The following is an 18,942-nucleotide window of genomic DNA, read 5'->3' on the forward strand; positions in this document are numbered from 1 at the left end:
CAAGTTTTACAGGGAAACTTCAACCAATGAAGTGAATGCTCATCCAGAAATCAGCTCTTGATGGTGTAAAAGACACATTTTCAGCAGCTTTGTGAGTGTGCTTTGCTTTCAGGCTGTTGGAACTGTACAGGTGGTTATTTCCCCCACTCTGTTCTGATTCCTAGCTGAGTCTTCATTGGCTTCTTTGTATAGTTCATTTAACAAGTTTGTCCCTCATAAGCAAGATTGTGGCTCCTACTCCAGCTGTCACTGCCCAGAAGCTTTTTACAAAACATATATGATTAAACACAACTAAGTCATTAACAGAACTCAAAACATTAACATTCACTTTCTTAGAAGTGCAAGACAAGAAGTGATGGGGGCTTTTTTCCCCGTCAGGATTTGCTATCCATCTTTTCTGTGTACCTCTGCAGTCATGTGCAAGTATCACCTCTTGAAAAGACCTGAAAAAAAAGCAGCAGGATTGGAAATGAATTATAAAAACTGTCAGTTCTTCTGTGTGTCTGTCTTTAAAGTATTAGGTACTGATCACTGGGAAAGCCTGGTTAATCTGCTGAGTGAGATCAAAAGGAAAAATAAAGTTCAGTTCAATTTAGTGCTGCCTGAGATTTATGGATCCTATGCTGCTCATGTCTGGTTTTTAACCTGTAACTCTAGAATTTGGCAGGCTGTTTTCTCCACAGAGGTCTGCTTGCTGTCTGGTGAAACATCATTGGGGCAGCAATAAAATCAACGTAGCAAGGACAAGTGCAATTTCCCCAGCTTATTTTCTTTTCTATACAAAGTGATAAAATATTGTAAATCCCAATAAATAAAGCATTAAATGGAAAAAGGGATTTTCAAGGGGTATTGAAGGGGTATTGAAGGGATATTGAAGGGATATTGAAGGGGTATTGAAGGGGAATTGAAGGGACATTGAAGGGATATTTGAAGGGATATTGAAGGGGTATTGAAGGGGTATTGAAGGGGAATTGAAGGGACATTGAAGGGATATTTGAAGGGATATTGAAGGGATATTGAAGGGGTATTGAAGGGGTATTTAAAAAGGTATTGAAGGGGTATTGAAGGGGTTTTGAAAGGATATTGAAGGGATATTTGAAGGGGTATTGAAGGGGTATTGAAGGGATATTTGAAGGTGTATTGAAGGGATATTGAAGGGTTTTGAAGGGATATTGAAGGGGTTTTGAAGGGGTATTGAAGGGATATTTAAAGGGGTATTGAAGGGGTATTTGAAGGGGTATTGAAGGGGTATTGAAGGGGTATTGAAGGGGTATTGAAGGGATATTGAAGGGTTTTGAAGGGGTATTGAAGGGGTATTGTTGTGGGTGTCCTCTCTGCAGTATTAATGTGTAGGATTTTTCTTCCTGTGGGAAGATAACTGGTTCAGTTCAACGTGTTCTGTGTGTAAGGCTCTTGTTACAGAAGATGTTCTTCCAGCACTAAGGCCTGTGTTTGGGGCTCAGCTTGGTGCACAGCTGGTCTGCATGAAATAATTGACAGTTCTGTAGACCAGTTGTTTCATTGCTGTTTCCTGGAAGAGACAGATTGGGTTCACCAGCTTAATCCCCAAACATGTGGTCCATATTCAAACACGAAATGAGGCGGAACTGTGAACAAGCTTTGTGTTTGGTTGGATTTATTTTGGTATATGCCAAATCTATATCCTCTGCAAGGGCATCCCCTGGGACCTCTTCCTAAGCAGCTACTGTGACCTTTATATCAGAGCAGTATCCCAGTTCCTCCAGCCAGGGGAGGGGGGTATTCCAGGCTGGACCTTAACCTTGGAGCAGATTCCATTGAGAGGCAATGTTTATGGAAAGATAAACAGAAACCTTACTCCTCTGTACCTTCTGCTTTCTGTGACACCAAAATGAGCAAATGTTAATGGCAAGAAGTAATTTTTGATTGATGATTGAAATTATTTTCTTCATCTTCCATGTATTGTATGAAATCTGTAAAGGAGGTTTTTTATATATTCTAATAGTCTCTACAGCTGGGCAAAGAGTGAGAAAATGTATTTACAGGTTTCTATTTGATGTAGCCTAATTTAGGATGGATTTAGGAAATTCATCAGGTAAACAGTGCAGATTAAATTTAAAACAAATCCACATGTTTTAGTCTGTAAGTGCAGACATTTATAAAATAAATTGATGTATCATGTTACTTTTGTTTTCTTTAAAATGACTTCATGTGAATTAGACTTGAGTGTGTTAGAACATGTTGAAAGGTATGAGCCATACACACAGCATCACCTCCTTTGGGTTGTGTAGATGGGCAAAATTTGGGGTGTTCTCAACTGTTGCTGTGGTGGGCTAAGCTGATGAAAGCAACAGATATTTCTTGTCATACTCTATAGTTTCTTTACTCATGCAAAATCTTGGGGTTTTTCCACTTAAAGCATCAAAGGAAGCAAAGCCAAGCAATTGCTTTCTTTGCTGTCCCCAGCCTTGTACATTTTTCAGTCTTATTTACAGTTTTTGGGTCCTGCCCAAAGGCCTTTCACAGGGTGCTTTAATTTCCATCACCTTCCCCCCTGCTCTGTTTCCCTCCTTCTCTCTCCTCGTTTTGCTTCAGTGATGTGTTCCATACTGGAAGTTGAATTTAATTTGGTTTTGCTGGGTAGAGGTCAACAGCTACAATTGTCATCTTGAGGAGATCTTGGCCACCTGCACCTGAGCAGAGTCTGGGCATTTTTGGGGTGGGGCATCTGCAGAGGAGGCTGAGGGCAGATCCAGCAGAGCTGAATTTTAGTCTTCTTTTATCTTTGACTTTTTCTTTTGTAATCCTACTTGTGATTATTTTTCTTGTCTTCCCAGAGGACACTGATGTTTTACTTTTCAAACACAAAAAGGCAAAATTGATGTTCTGTTACCCAGTGATGCTCTTTGATCAGAAGATTGTGTTAACAATTTCTCTTAATTTTGAGACCAGGAGAGAAATGCCCAAGGGTGACATAAATAATCTGTGAGTTTCAAGAGCCTTTCTTTTAAGCATTTTCTCCCTACAGTATTGAAACTTGTGATCTGTCATCAGAATGTGAGTTATCTAATGGAGTGTTTTAGCACAATGTTGTGTCTTTTGCTGAATTTTGGGGGAGGCTATTTACTCCTCTGAACTGAGGACAGAATGTGTAGTCATGCTTTTCTTCACTGCCATTAGCTGCTAACAAAATACCTTCAAATATTTGCAAACACTCAGAACCAGAGCAGCATTGCCCTTTGGTTCAGAAGTTTTTTTCATGTACAAATCAAGGTGTGCTGGCTCTGGCTGGGCTGCAGTTCCCTTTCCTCACTGTTCTGCTCTGATATCTGAGCTGCACTGGGCACCACAGCAGTGATTTAGCTGAGCAGGGATCCCAAATTCCTGCGGGGCTGGGAGGGGACATGACCAGGACACCCAACCTTGGCTGAGCCCAGGGATGTTCTACAGTGTGGTGGCACCTTCAGTGACAGCTCCTGAAAGGTGCCTGTGCCCACCTGGGGCTGGGCTCTTTCTCCAGCAGCACTGACAGAACCAGAGCACACAGCCTCCAGCTGCACCAAGGGAAATACAGGTTGGATATCAGGAAAAGTGTTTCACAGAAAGGTGATGAAGTTCTGGAATGGCTGCCTGGGGAGGTGGTGGAGTCCCCATCCCTGGGTGTGTTTAACAAAGCCTGGGTGTGGCACTGGGGGCCAGGGTTGAGTTGAGGTGTTGGGGCTGGGTTGGACTCCATGATCCTGATCCAACCCAGTGATTCTGGGATTCAGTGATGAAAGCCAGAGGAAAGAAAGGGGGACATTGGTTACTAAGACATTTGTTCCACAGCAGCCTCTCTGTGTACTGGGGCCCCAGGAAGCAGCCAAACATTCCCTGCTACTGGGAAATGGAGAATAAATCATCTTTTTTCTATTTTTTAATTTGCTTCCATGCTCAACCTTCACTTTTTTTTATTTACACTGCCTTTATTTTGACCCATGAGCTTTTCATCTTGTTTTCTCCCCCATCCTGCTGAGGAGGGAGGTGAGAGTGGCTTGGTGGCCACCAGGGTCAGTCTTGCACGAGGGCTGCACAGCCTTGGAGCTGTGGGACATGGGCCAGTGGCTTTCAGGACAATTCCTCCTGTTTATGAAAAGCAGCAAAAATGGCAAAGTAATGCTTTGCTCCAGCTGTTGAAAATGAATTACAGCACAGGCCCACACAGTAGCAGAGGATGCATTTCTACATTTCCACAATTACTGTAAAGCTGTGGGTCCATTTGCTGTCTGAGGGCTCATGCAGGAGCTGGGACACTTTAACTGGTTTTGAAACTGCATGCTCAGGAATGGCTTCAAAAATAAAGCATAAAGGTTTTCATTCTCTCCTGCTTTAGAAAGCCTTGCTTTCCTGGTTTTGTCCAGGGAATGGTTTATTCTGGCTAAATGGAAATGTTTAGAACACGAAGGACATTCCTGACAAGATTATGGTTTTTAATATGAAATGGATTTGGATTTGAAATTCTTTTGCTGTTTGAAATGTTGATGTTTAGAATTGTGGTTGGATTTGTGAAGCAGCTGCAGTGCTGAGGGTATCCTGAGTTTGCAGCTGGCTAATGAGAAATGATGTTGAATTGGACAATACCAATGACTGACCTTATTAGTCTTAGCAATAGTAAGTCTGTCTTAGAAAGAAAAGAAATTATGTCTAGAACAATACAGAATGACAAGGCTATTGTGACAACAGGTGAGAAGACTGAAAAAATGAGTGAAACACTAAGCTTGTCAAAAATCTGCATTGTTTGATTCAGTCAAAAAGATCATTGTCCCAGACATTTTTTCCAAAAATGAAAGGAATGAAATGTGCTTGAAAAACAAATTTTTGTATCAATGTTCATCACTGAAAAACTTCATTTGAATTTTAAAAGTTGATTCCCTCTGCTAAAACATTGCAGTGTAAAAGAAACTTTTCTCTATGTACCCATTCTGCTTTCATAGCACTTCTGATTTATTGACAGTTTAATGCAGTAGACATTGACTTTTTCTAAACTACTACCAAAGCTGGAGTAATTTGCAATTTCTGTGAAGTGCCATGATCAGCAAAGGCAAGGGTTTGGGGGGAAAGCATGGTGGGTTTAATTGAATAAGCTGCTTTAAATCACTGTAGCTCTCCTGCTAATACTCTGTGTAGCTCCAAAGACAAACTAACACCTTAGGTACAAATGTTTTTATTTTAACTAGAATTCTGTTAACTCATTCCAAAGTATTACAGCTTGTATCAGTGTACTTCTGCCAGAAATGCTTAGATCATGACACTGATCTGAAAAGTTTGCTTTCATTTATTCACTTCAATTTGTGTGAAGAGGTGAGAGGTCTCAGGGTGCAGCAGAAATGGGAGAGTCCAGGGCTGGTGGTTGTTGCCCAGCAAATGCTGTATGTCCTTCTGAATGTTTAACTGTTAGGCTGAACAATATTTAAACAGAATTCAAAGCCCAGAACAGCTGTGACAGCAGAGGAAGTTTTGAGTCTTCTCCATTTTTTTCTTTTATTCTTTTTTTTTTCTTGAAGATCCTGTTATATCCTTTTCCTTTTTCTTCAAAGGATGCCTGGCTTGTTTGGTGTTACCTGAAGGAAAGTCTGGAGAATTTGACTGGGAGGCAAACTGCTCCCAGTGCCACCTCATCCATGGTGCCACTGCTGTGGGAGCAGGCACTCAGGGAGGATCAGGGTCAGCCTGGTTTTCAAGAGCCTCATCATTCTTCACCCATTTTTTCCTTTAAAAAGCTGCTTTTTTCTCTCCTTCCAATCTCAAAACAATTTTTCTGGGGCAGAATAACACATGTGCAGCAAAATTGCTGTTCATAAGTGTCTCAACCTGGTTAAATATTTGAACATGGCTTGGGATGTCCAGTGGGGCCCAGTGGAATTAAGAGGGATGAGCCAAGGGAGAGGATGTGCAGAAATGTGGCCAGGCTGAAAGCTTGCAAGTTGGAAACTTTACAACTTGGAAACTGAGAATAAGCCCAGCCTGTCACTGAAATATCCAAAGTAATATGATGAGGCTGAGTAAAACTTGTCCAATCATCTTTTGGGGGTGACAAAATAAAAATGTCTGTTATTTTTTGACCAGGCTTCCCAAAGCAGTGGTCAATCCTCTGAGTCTGTCAGTGTAGAAGAGATTTGGACAGTGCCCCCAAAACTTGGTCAGCCCTGAAGTGCTCAGGCAGTGGATGATCACTGTAGGTCTGTTCCAGCTGAAGCAGTGTATTTATTCTGTTTTGCTCAGTGTGTATAAAAATGGGATTTTTTAAATTGCAGCTGTGCTTTAAAATATTTATACTTCCTTAAAAATGTTCAGGTATGGTCTTGATGTCCAAATGATTTGGGCTTTGGGCAGGCCATTGCAGCAGGAATGTTTCTGTTCTGGGTATGATGACAATGAGCTTTATCCCAGTGATGAATTAATGTTGTTGACTCCCTGATGTGGCTTGGGGGGGGTCACCTAATGCACCTCCTCCCCTCCCAGAGCCCCTCTGCCTGCCTGCAGGGATCTGGTAGAGGATCAGCAGAGGTCTAGGATGGATCAGAAATACAAAAATCCCATCAGCTGTGCACTGGATGCAGCAATTCCACTGAAGTCAGGGAAGGTAGTCCAGATTTTCACTGATCTAAGTGGAAACAGAACCATCTCCCCTTGAATTCAAACACTGTCCAGCTGCTTGGTAACACTTATTAACTTTACATTTTGCAGATACTGTATATAAACCTGCTTTCTGTCTTCCCTAAGTGGCAGCTGGTATAAACACAGCATCGTGGTGCAGTTTGAAACATGTGAGAAGTTCCCCTTGGAAGTGAAGGGAAGAGGTTTTTATAAACAGCCCAATTCACATTCAAGTGCTTGAAGTGTCACTGCTGAAACCTTGGCACTCCTGGTGCAGGGAGGCACCCAAAGGCTGTGGAGGGACCATGGAAGTTCTTCCCTCTGCTCCTCTGCTGCTGGCATCTCTGAAATCCAAGGGAGGTTCTGAGCAGCCTGGAGGGTGTTCTATTTCTCACCCCCATGGCAGTTGTACAGTACAAACAGCAGCAAAAAGCAGAGCACTGTATTCTCTACATCCATCTAAAATTAAATTTTCTCATGTTTCAGTGGAGTAGGAAAATGAATTGAAATTTTGGCTGAGCAGGACAACTTTCCATGAGAATTAAAGTGGCCATATCTCCTCTTCATTTGCATTAGCAAGAAGGACTTGCCAGGACTTGCAGTATTCTGTATTTTGTTTGTTTAGGAATGGTCTTGGTGAATTTGGAGGTTTGAGACCAGAGCTGGAATTCCTCCTCTGTGGCTGATCCCTCAGTGACCATCCCCACACTGACCCAGGCAGGCTTTCAAAGCCTGTGGGTGTCATTTTTCACAGAGTTAGCTGAATTTACAAGTCCTGAAGGTATTAAACATCTTTAGTTTTATCATCTTTTGGCAGTATTGAAAGTTGGTTCTAGTTTGGTGGGGTTTTTTTGTGAGTGGCTTTTTCTTGTTGTTATTGTTTTGTTTGTTTGCAGGGTTTTTGTGGGTTTGTTTGTTTGGGGTTTTTTGTTGTTGGGTTTTTTGGGGTTGGGGGGGTTGGTTTGGTTTTGTTTTGTTTTTTAAGAGGATATTTTTGTCATCAAATTGGCTGTGTGGCTAAAATGCTTCAGCCAGTTTTGGGAGCTTGCTGCTCTTCTCCTGAATTCAAGTTAGAGGAGATGATGCTAGTGGATATGATGTGAGTAACCATCACAACACAAATATCTGTCTTTTATAGATGAATTAGCCTGTTCTTCAAGAGCCTCATCATTTCTCATCAACTTTTCCTTAAAAAAAGCTGCTTTTTTCTCCTTGCAATCTCAAACCAATTTTTCTGGGGCAGAATAACACGTGTGCATGTGTGCAAAATTGCTGGTCATAAATGTCTCAAGCTGGTTAAATATTTGAACATTTGCAGCTTGCCTGCCATACATGCTGCTGATGGAATGGTTTCCTGAATCAGATTCAAAGATTCTTCCTGAGATTTTGCTGATTTTTGAACTTACTTAGACTTCATTACAGCTGGACACAGATCCTTCTGGTTCTGGGATTTGTTTTGATGCAGGATCAGCTTGTGGAGTGCACTTTTGAAAAGGGCAGAGATCCCCATTTCCAAAAAGAGGGTATAGTACATATTTTATAAGAAATAGGAATAATTATTGTTGATACACTGATTTTACTTAATACAAAGGCAATAATTTGGGTAAAGCCCTATGGGGAAATCTGATTTCACTCCTTTGGATCTTTGTTTGTGCTGACATTGTACTTGAGTTTCAAAGCTGTAGTTGTTTGTCACTGTGATAAACAAGCAGCACACACAAAGTTCTTGTTTCTAATTTTGGGGAATTTGGGGGAAATAATCTAAATTCTGGGGAGGCATGACTGGAAAATAATTATTATTTAATATTTTTAACCACAGTATTTTTAAGATACGTTGTTATTGTGCTTTTTTTTGTGTGTGTTACACTACCTTTTCTCAGAATTTGTAGTTCACAGACCTGAACCCTCATTTAAATCTTAATCATTTTTAGCAGGATGTGTGAGACAAACAAGGGTGTTTATGTTGAGTGACCCATGGAGCTCTCAGAGATATAAATCACAAGAGCTGCTCAGCAGATCCTTCCCAGCTGGTGCTGCAGCCATGTTCCAGTACAGCCAAAACTGCTGCTCTGGTTTGAAATTTTAAATTGCATTAAGTACAATTGTAGCATCTGCTTCCTCCACTGATTTTCAGCTCCTTGGCAAATGAAAAATCAACATTTTCTTTTTTGATTCAGTTGGTTTCCTTTAGTTAGTTATTAATAGTTTTTCTCTGATATTATAGCAAGACCCTTGAATGCAGATGCCCTTCCTATTTATTATTTATATAGTAAATATCTACTGTCTTTTTGGTGTGAATATTTCTGCTGAACAGGGTAAGAAGATTATATTTAAAAAAGAATGTAAAAAATCTTTTTGATATGTGTAGCACAATTGGATTCCTCTTAATCCTTTGATCATTTCAGCTGCACTTGGTTTATTACCAGATTCATACTGTGTATTAAACCACTTTTTTAGAGATGATTTCTTTAAAATTTAATTTAATCTTAGTGGAGAAAATAAGTCCATCAGTTTGAGGATAATTATAACAGTCAGATTCTAGAAATGTCCAGCTCCATGAGGCTCAGGCAGCCCTTCAGAGGTGAACTGGTGAGTTTAGAAGTCCTCTGGAGCTCCTCTTTGATAACTCACACCAACCTCTACTTGGAGATCTGAAGCTGTTAATTATCTTCTTTCTTACCCCTGATTTCTTTAAAAATATTTAAAAATAAAAATAATAAAAATATCGAAGGTGCTGGTTAGATTAAATGACTGTCTGAGCAGTAACTGCTCCAAAGCAGGGATGGGAAATGCCAAATTCAGGCAGAATTTCAGAATTTTAGGAATGAAAATTGAGGAATTTTAGGAATGAATTGTAGGTGATGCACACCCAGAGGTGCAGTGTGACTTCAGGCTGCCCACGCTGGGAGAGTTTGGAGGTTACACTCAGTCACAAATTCATGAAATGTTGCTCGTGTTTCTGGCTGGGAAGCAAGGGAAGAACCTCCAAAATCCAATCCCACATCTAAAGCCATCAACAAATTATTAGGGAGGCTGAAAGAGGAGACTGCAGAGAGGAGGGAAAGCTTTGTAGAGCTCTCAGCTCTGCTTTGTCTCAGACTTTTACAGATTGATGGGCACTTATTTCCTATCTCTGCAAATGCTCAGGGTTGGTTGGGTCTTTCCAGCTGTGTCTCCTGCACTTGGTTGAAAAACAAATTCTTGTAAGAGACTGCTGAATTCTGGATGAGTGTAGTGGGTCCCTTTCATTATCAAAAATGGATGTGTGTGTGAAAGCTGTTGCTGAGGTGATGGGGTTTTTTACTCTCAGTATGTATCTCTTTCATTGTGAGATAGAAGATTAGAGACAGTGTGCAGAAAGAGCTTAAAGGAGAGAAAATGAGAGAAAAATCTAATCTAAAGTAATATCTTAAAGGAGAGAAAATGAGAGAAAAATCCTATCTAAGCTAATATCTTAAATGAGAGAAAATGAGAGAAAAATCCTATCTAAGCTAATATCTTAAATGAGAGAAAATGAGAGAAAAATCCTATCTAAGCTAAAATCTTAAATGAGAGAAAGCTGAGATCTTAAATGAGAGAAAATGAGAGAAAAAATCTAATCTAAGCTAATATCTTAAAGGAGAGAAAGCTGAGATCTGAAATTTCCCCCCTGTAAAATCTGCTGTTACAGTTTCTGCACTAGCAGTGACGTTTCTTTTTCTAAAATGCATTTTTATTTTCTGTCTTTGTTCTCCCATTCACAGTTTTGAAGGGTTGCAGAACTCAAATCAAACACTCTCAAGGCCCTGGAATGCATTTGGTGCTTTGATACTCCCCAAAGACTTGCAATATGATGGAAGACATGAGGGAGAGATTTAGGCTAAAGTTTGCTTTGATTTCCTAAAGAAAACATTCTACTATCGCAGCTGTTAATCAGATAATCAGAATCTGTAGTCTAAGATCTGATCTAAATTTTCTCTTTTGCCTTTCTAAAGGGTAAAAGTCTATAGGGAAGAAAAAAAACCACAAAATAAATGTAATTTATATTGGAATAAATACAGCGAGTTTGCATGAATATTTAATATTTCTCCTGTGGGTCTTTTGCATGTACATTAGCACACAGCTGAACTTCTCAAATTCAAAAGTGATCTCCTTCCCTGCAGTTTGATGCTCATTTATAAGGTGCTTGTATTGCTTTCATTTAATTGAAGGTCATGTGTCCCCCACTTCCAAGTTGCATAAAACTTTTATAGCACGAGGTTTTATTTGAAAAAGAGAATCAGTGAGCATTAGGATGAAGGATTTGTTACACTCTCAGATAATCCTGAACACTCAGAAGTATTTCATGTTTCTCTCTCCAAATACCTGCATTTTAAAATTTGCTGAAGCTGAGATTTGCCAGGAGGTTTACTCACATTTCAGCTGAACATTGATTCTGGGGGCTGGTATGTAGAAAAGTTTCATGTGTTGCATTTTATGGGAATCTGTTTTCCTCTTTGCCAGCACATTTTAGGGAAGTTTATTAATTGTGGACAAGCATCATGCACTTTAAGAGCAGAATAGATTTATTTTTCAGCTACACACCATGCAGGGAGACACTTCTGATGTCTATATTGTCATCTGCTAAATGTTAAATCTATTTAAGTTAAGCTAAATCTATTAAATCAATGTTAAATCTATTAAATCAATGTTAACTCTATTAAGTCACAAATATGAAAGGCAAATTCAGTTTTCATCTTGTGAAAATTCAAAATGGCATGTCCACAAGTCAAATGGAAAGGTAATTTTTATGGACTTATTTTCCATGAGCATTGGTTAGTGTTGTTTCTTAGCAGTTTCCTTGTTTGTTCTAATGACAATTTAGAACCTGCCAATATGACTTTAAGCAGATTTTCTTTCTTTTGTAGTAAAACCTCAGCACAAACAGCAAGCCAAAAAGACAACCTCTTGGTGCAGAATGCTTGATTTTACTGCATGGAGTCATTCTTCCATTGTAAACACTTGACTCTTTAAAGACTGGAAAACCTCCAAGAATTAGGGAAACTTTTTGTAAAGACCACTTTTAGTAGCCTGCAAAAAACAAAACAAAACCAAAAAAAAAGCTGTAAGACATGCTAAAATCATACAGGCTGTTTCCTTTGCATGCAGCCATTGTTTTGGCTTCAGCAGTAGGTTAATTCATCGTCATTAGCAGGAAAAAAGCTCTAAAAACGTCCAGAAGAATGGTGCGTGCTCTTGGCCATTCAGCTACAAAGCAGAGATATTCAGCACTCTGGTCGGCCCTCAATTATCTCACACAATGGGGCTGGCAGGAGCTGCCTCCCAAAAAACAAAGCCACAGCCAATTCAATCCATGGACTGGAAACCCAAAGTTAATATATTTGCTTCTAGCAAGTTTGTAAACAGTTTTGCTTTCAACAGCAAATTTTAAGGAAATCTAATAACCTGGGTAAAGTGCAGCCTGCTCTTGTCAGAACCCAAGAAATTCCTCTGGAGGACTTGAGACCCTGACAGGGAGCTCAGAGGTCTTGGCACAGAGTCAAAACCACCTGTGCCTTCCATTTTAGCCCTTAGAAAAAACAATTCCCAACCTTACATGACGATTCACAAGCCATGAAAGTTTAAGTAGAATGATAGTGAGTTTGTTACAAGATAGCAAAGTAGAATTTTGAGTTTTTGGAATGGGGGTTCAGAAGCCAAAACTGAGGGATTTGGGTGTGCCTTGTCCTTCTTCTTATCCTCCATCTTCTGAGTGATGTTGGCAATTTTAGATTGGTTTAGAGTAGAGACAGACTGTCTGACATAGGTGAGAGCTATTGGGAAATTATTGTCAATAAAGTACACATAATTTTTAGTGTAAAAAGCCAACACCAGCCCAAGGGCAGGGACTGTGCCACAACCCGACCTGCTGGACAGATCTCAGCAAATCAAAGAAAGAATATGATAGATAACAGCAAATAAACAACCTTGAAAACCAGAGCAGAAGAATCCTGACTCCTTCTTCAGCTGCCAGGCTAAGAAAAGAGACTCTCTAGCACATCTCAGAGTCACCCTGACCACAAAGACTCTGAGATGCTCTATGCAGTCTTTGCCCAGCATTTCATTCTTCGTGGGGCTCTGCTGCAGCCAGGGATGTCAGGAGGAGGGGATGCCCTGCTGATACACACCCTGCTTTTCATTCCAGGGGGTGGTTTCACTGCAGAGATTTGTGTGGTGTTTTCTGGGGACCCCCTTGAAGGGAGGAAATGAATTTGACTCCATGTTTTTAGAAGGTTAATTTATTGTTTTATGATATTATATTATATTAAAGAATACCATACTAAACTAAACTAAAGAATAGAGAAAGGATATAGACAGAAGGTTAAAAGACAATAATGAAAAACTCTTGACTCTCTGCTCAGAGAGTCCAACACTGCTGGCAGTATTTGGCTAATAAGTAAAAACAATTCACATGCAACTAATGAAGCAATTACTTACTACATTTTAAAGCAGCACAACACAGGAGAAGTAAATGAGATAATATTGTTTTCCTTTTTCTCTGAGGCTTCTCAGCTTCCCAGGAGGAAATCCTTGCAAAGGAATTTTGGAAATTTACCAGAAAATATGGCAGTGACAGACTTGGTATGAAAATTTTATTTCACATAGGGAATGTTATTTGTAAAAATTAAATTTGATGTTTTGATACAATGGTTGTGTAGCTGTAAAGAGGACTGTTGTACTTTCTGAAAGTGAACAGCACTGGAAATGCAATAAACTGTGAGGAACCAGGGAGGTTGTTACAGCAAAATTCAGCTCTTCTCTCCCAGCTTTCCTCCCTTTCTGTGCCCTTTGCCTTCAGAGAAAGCATCATCTCCCAGCTCCTCTCACTGGCTCTGCTCTGTGTTTCCTGCAGACTGTGAAACATTCCAGTCTTCATTCAAGCTTCAAATCCAGAGGAAATCAGGGGGAGCTGTAAGTCATAAATTTTCCAGGAGCAGGAATACCTTCTTGGAGGTGCTGAATGTTCTCTGCTTTCACTGGCATTAGCAGCTCTCAGGACCCTCTCGTTTGTTGCTTACTAGAGTTTGGGATTCACAATCCTAAGTACCACTGATTTTCAGTCAGGCCTGCACCAGGATTATTGTGTATACAGCAGCTTTTCTGCACAGAGAGACAAGGTATGGCTTATTTCAATAATCTGCTTTTTGCTGTGCTGGATTTCAGCTTCCTTAGAGAAGGATTTTCAGCTGCTCCCAGAGCTTGCAGTGATGAGGTGACACAAATAGCTTCAGTTATTTGTACAAGCCCAGGAAAGGGTACAGCAGTTCAGTGCAATATAAACCAACTGCATGGAATCCATTCCACACTGGCTGCTTGGGTTCCTAAAAGCTTCACAAAGCTCATTCTTTTGAAAAATCCTCTTTGCCCATACTTTTTTTGAAGTAGGAAGAGTCTTTTTTTTCTCTTCCCTCCCCTCTGTACCTCTTCTCTCACACCAACACACACAGACCTGAGTCTGGATGTGAGCCTGGTGCACCTCAGTAACAAGGTCCTGGTCCATGCATTGCTGAATTCATGCACAGGTATCTTAACACATCACTGCTTCAAGGTCAGGAGTGATGCCCTTCAGTGTGTTGTTTCACCATCTGCACATCTGCTTTTATCACTGCTGTTAGACTTTGATTTGCTGCTTCAGGAGAGAGAACTTTCCTTGAGAAGTTACTGTAAACACAAAATGCCTTTCCCTGTGTTGGAACTGAAATTTTGCACTGAGCATCAGTGGGAGCCAGAGTTCCATGTGCTGCTGACAGCTTTGAAACACAACAATGAAAGTCACTTTATCAGCTCTTTGTGTTCTTTAGATTTATTTTCAGAGAATCTGTGTAACACTTGGATGTAATTCGATAGCCAAACAGTGAACAAGAACAAACCAGCTTCAATTACTTGCTACTTGATCCTTGGAATCAACCCAGCTAGTTATAAAAGTTCTGAATAATTTAGTAAATAAGATGCTGAAATAGGAATTTGTGCCCATCATCTGGAGATGGATTCCAGTTAGGTTATGACAACACTGTTCTTCAGAAATTTAAACCCTGAACAGATTTATACCTTCATCTTCTGGTTTTTAACATGAAATATTAAATATTTAGATTTTTTTTACAGCATACAGTGTTCTGTAATTAATAACAAGTATTATTAATAAGCATTAATCTTTCCATCCAGCTGTGTGTGAAAGGTTCACGGGTCCAACCTGCTCTCAGAATTCTGAATTAATTCCTCCAGGAGGTCTGGAAACCCACTGCTGTTCCAAGGTGACACAAGACATTTGTTAAGCACAGTTGGAGGATATTTCCAAGAAAACTAAACATAGTTCATGGCATCATCATTCAAATTCTGCTTTTGATTGATTGTCAAGTTAACACTAGCATGTCCTCTTTGTTTCTCTCGTTCCACTCCATGCAATCTAAAAGATTTATGGATAAAATCTGGAGTGTCAGTCTCACAAAGTGAGAAGTTGCAGTTTTTATCACAGAATAAGGCAAGTTGACCATTTTTTTAACACCTTGGCAAGAGTTTATGCCAAGAATAGACAAAAAAGAAACACAGAGGAAACTTTCCCATCAGACTAAACCAAGGTGAAATATAGAATTTCCAAAGTGCAGAAGGTTGAGGTTATTTTTTTTTTTTTCACTTGAAGATAAAATTTCAAAAGCTCTGGAAGGTGGTTTTCAGAAGTTTGGCAGATGCCTCAGTGTTTCAGAACAGTTGTTAGTGTTTTTCCTGGCCAGTTCTCCTCCCATCAGAGTGGGTATTCAGAGGATGCAGTTTTATGTTTCAGCTGGACTCATGAGCTGTGGGCAGTGACCAAAAAGAGAGGGCTTGTTTCCCTCTCCAGAGCTTTTCCTTCCCTCTCCAGTGTGTCAGTGGTATTGCTGCTCTGACCCCACAGTGAACTGATTCAGAGAACTAAGGCTGTAGAAAACTAACACTAGAAACAAGGAAAAGAATGGCTTTTTACTGCTGCAGTGCTCTGATCCATCCTGGGGTCAGGAGAGTGCCAGGGCTGTGACTGGGGTGTGCAGCCAGAGGCAGCATGAGTGGGAGAGCTCCTAATCAATGTAAATGTGGTGTAAATGTAGATTTCCAGCAGTTTAATCAGGTTAAAGATTATTTCTGGATCATCTCTGCTGCTGCTGCTAAGAAGGGTCTTGTTCTCTCTGCTTGGTGCCCTGTTTTCCCACATCCTCCTGGGGGGTAGCACTGCTGATTTATGGTTTCTTGGATCAGGAGATTCAACTGAAGACCAAACTAACCACAACAACAAAGAGAATTTCAGCTTCACAAAAGTTACTCTTACATAGCAAGGGACAAGATAGTAGAAGGGACACCCTTCTGCACTTTGTGACAGCAGTACAAATAAATTTCCTCAAGTCACTTTTGATGTTGCTCTGTGAATATTCAGGTAGGAAAAGTTTTTTTGCCAATTTATTGACTCTCAGCTGCTGTGCTGTGCAGGTTTCAAGACCTTCTTGAAGGATAAGATCTGAAATCATGTGTGGCATCATCAGTCTCTGTTTTGCCTGTGTGATTCTCCTCTGGTGTCTCTGCTGAGATGGACAGTGAGCCACAGAACTCTGCTGGATTTAGGAGAGACATCAGTGTGTGATGGTCTGCTGTAAAATCATCATCTGTGCTAACATCAGTGCCTTTTGGAAGTTTTCTCTTAAATTTTTCATAATAACAATAATTTAATAATGTATTTATTGGAATTATAACAAATATTTTAATATTTATAATAATAATAATATATACTTATTTATTATGATGAAGTAATCTGTTCTGTCTGGTCTCACTGAAGTATCTGTGTCAGTGGAACACATTATCTGGGATGTTTGGGAGGGATGCTCTTGGCAGGTGAGCACAGCTGATTGCTTGGAGCTCCAGCTCTGAGGTGAAGTGCATTCCTGATCCCTGAGGGACCTGGCAGCTCTGAGGAAAAGCCATTCTGGCCTCTCCAGACACATTTCACAAGTACCCATGGGCTCAAGACTTTCTTTGAAGTTTTTGTTCCTTTCAGAAATGAGATTCAGTGCAATGCCCTCTGGCCTGGCTTTTCTCCCTGCTGCTGTTTTCTTTTGGGATTACAGTTTGGTCATTGTTTGGTTCAGGCCTTACTCAATTGCCCTTGTAATTAATGTGGAGCTAATAACCATGTGCTGATAATCAGGCTGCTCTGCTTTTCTGGGGTAGTTTTGACTCTTTCAGCTCCCACTGACTCTTGGGGGGAGATTTTTACATTTAGCACCTCTGAACTGGAGTATTTCAGCTCTGGGCAACCTGCTGGTGAGTTAGGACACATAAGTGATGGGATTGTTCTGTCTAAATATGAGTGCCTGGAATTGAAGTGTCTGGATGAAAATGAGTCACCCTAGGATCCCTTTGGGGACAGTGAAGGTCTGTCATTGTGCTGCTGGAGCTGCCATGCTGTGTGCTTCACCCTCAAGTTTGGGCAGATACCTGTAAAAAGAATGGGAGTAGGTCATCTGTCAAATTTTGATTGTATTTCTGATTTAGTTAATTTGGACAATTGATTTAAATGTCTTTATCTGGTTTTAAATCCATGTTTATCTGTGGAAATGGAAGTGGCCAGACATAAGAGTTTGTGGAGCTCCCTCAGGCTGACATCAAGAGGAGCACCCTTAAAATGTGGATGCTGAGATGCATGTGACAAATGTACACTTTGTTTAAGAACTTCAGATGCACAGGAATATTTACATTACCACTGTAACATGAAATTGTCAGCTTCAGATCAGCACTGCCATTTGAGTGACAGCAGTTGTGAAGTTGTTTTTTTCTTCATGCCCCAGGGTGTGCTCTGCAGTTCCTGTGTCTCTGCTGGAAGCAGGCACAAGCTGCTGCCTTCACTTTGCACCTTGTGTTTGACAAGTTCAGTCTCCTCTTTGCCTGGATACTTCATCTTGTGCAAAAAAAAAAAAAATAAAGAACCAGTTTGCCTCCTGTCATCCACACTCTGGCTTATTTCACAGTTGTATTTGCAACAAGTTTGTTTAAAGCTTCAAAGACCCATTTGTATAGTTCTTGGCTGTCACAAATGAAGAGATGAACTTAATAGTTACTCCCTTTTCTCTACTTAAAGCTCTTCCTTTCCAAAAACCTTTAATTGTAGGTACCCCTGGGTAGCAAATCCATAGCACTCAGGTAATGTTTAAAACAAATTGCATTTTACTTGTCCAAGCTTGATTGGGATTTAAGTGTCTTTGGCAGCAATAAAAGATCAGTGAAAGTTCATACTTAATCTATGTAGAAGGAATATAAAAAGGGGAAAAAAAAATCAATGCTCAGGAATTGTAGGGTTCAGTTTAAGAACTTGAACTTTCTGTGATTCTTCTCAATTACTTCATTTCCACATTCACATCATCATTACTGATAAAGTGCCAGCTCCAGTAGGATACTCTAAATTTGGAAAAATGTTTTAAGTACTCTGCACCTCTTGCAGCTTGGGGCAGAAGAGAAGGGCATGGAATATGAAGCAGGAGCCAGACTCACCTTTTGGGCTGTGGCACCTGGAACATTCTGGTACACACTAAACACCTGCTAAATTTCCAGCACTGGCTCTTCTCAGTGCTTGAGCTTGCTGAAGATTAGGCACAGGCACAATTTCAGGTGAATGTGTGAGGTCTGTTTGTTCCTCAGCAGCTGCTGGGTTTGATCTTTTTAACTGACTGGGTTTTTATCCCTCTTTTTTCCCTAGGTGTTCACCTCCCATGGGCCTACGGTGGTCATGCCAACCTGGTTCTGCTCTCGAGAGTGGTTTTTTCATGTGGGAAGATTTGATGAGGGGGGAAAGGTGAGTGGTGCAGGTGATCTGTAGTCCAGGAGCCATCCCTTTGTTTAACAGCCTCTACCTGGAATTAAGGAATAATAGGGAAGGGGTGTAGGTGAAAGCTGAGCTCTAAAAAAAGCTGGGTCGAACCATTTTTTAAAAAACCAATCTCCAGCCAACTGAAGTTGTTTGGGAATAACCTTGATGATGGAAGGACCTACCTGGGGTTGACATTGTAACACATCTATGGGATGTGTCAGCTAACCTGGAAAAAATCAAGGTTTCAGACATCCAAGCTCCTCTTTGTCCCTGGAATAGAGACCAAAAACAGGTGAGCCCTTGTTTTGTTATGAGCAGGGTGAGGTAGGTTGCTGAAAGAAGTTGGGAGGGAAGAAAGGTGCAGAATAGCAGAGGGATAAAAGTTCCTTCAGCTAAGGGGAAAGATTTATATCCCTGAGAGGAAAAAAGAAGGGCCATAAGGCTATTACCACAAAAACTCATTATTCACCTGTCCCCTTGTCAAC

The 18,942-nt window shown here is 40.4% G+C and overlaps 1 protein-coding gene across 15 annotated transcripts in view; it reads left to right on the top strand.

Annotated features, from left to right (window-relative positions):
- Positions 1-18,942, top strand: part of B3GNTL1 (UDP-GlcNAc:betaGal beta-1,3-N-acetylglucosaminyltransferase like 1) — a 108,044-nt gene that overhangs the window by 56,795 nt on the left and 32,307 nt on the right. For all 15 annotated transcript variants that reach the window (XR_009488902.1, XR_009488901.1, XR_009488904.1 and 12 more), the window contains one exon: positions 18,347-18,442. Coding sequence is in view for 10 of the 15 variants with exons in the window: in XM_059864310.1 (XP_059720293.1) it covers positions 18,347-18,442 (96 nt within the window). In the remaining 5 variants the exon portion in view is untranslated. The remainder of the gene's footprint in view (positions 1-18,346; positions 18,443-18,942) is intronic.

Source organism: Haemorhous mexicanus, chromosome 20 (genome assembly GCF_027477595.1).
Source record: "Haemorhous mexicanus isolate bHaeMex1 chromosome 20, bHaeMex1.pri, whole genome shotgun sequence".
Taxonomy (NCBI): domain Eukaryota; kingdom Metazoa; phylum Chordata; class Aves; order Passeriformes; family Fringillidae; genus Haemorhous; species Haemorhous mexicanus.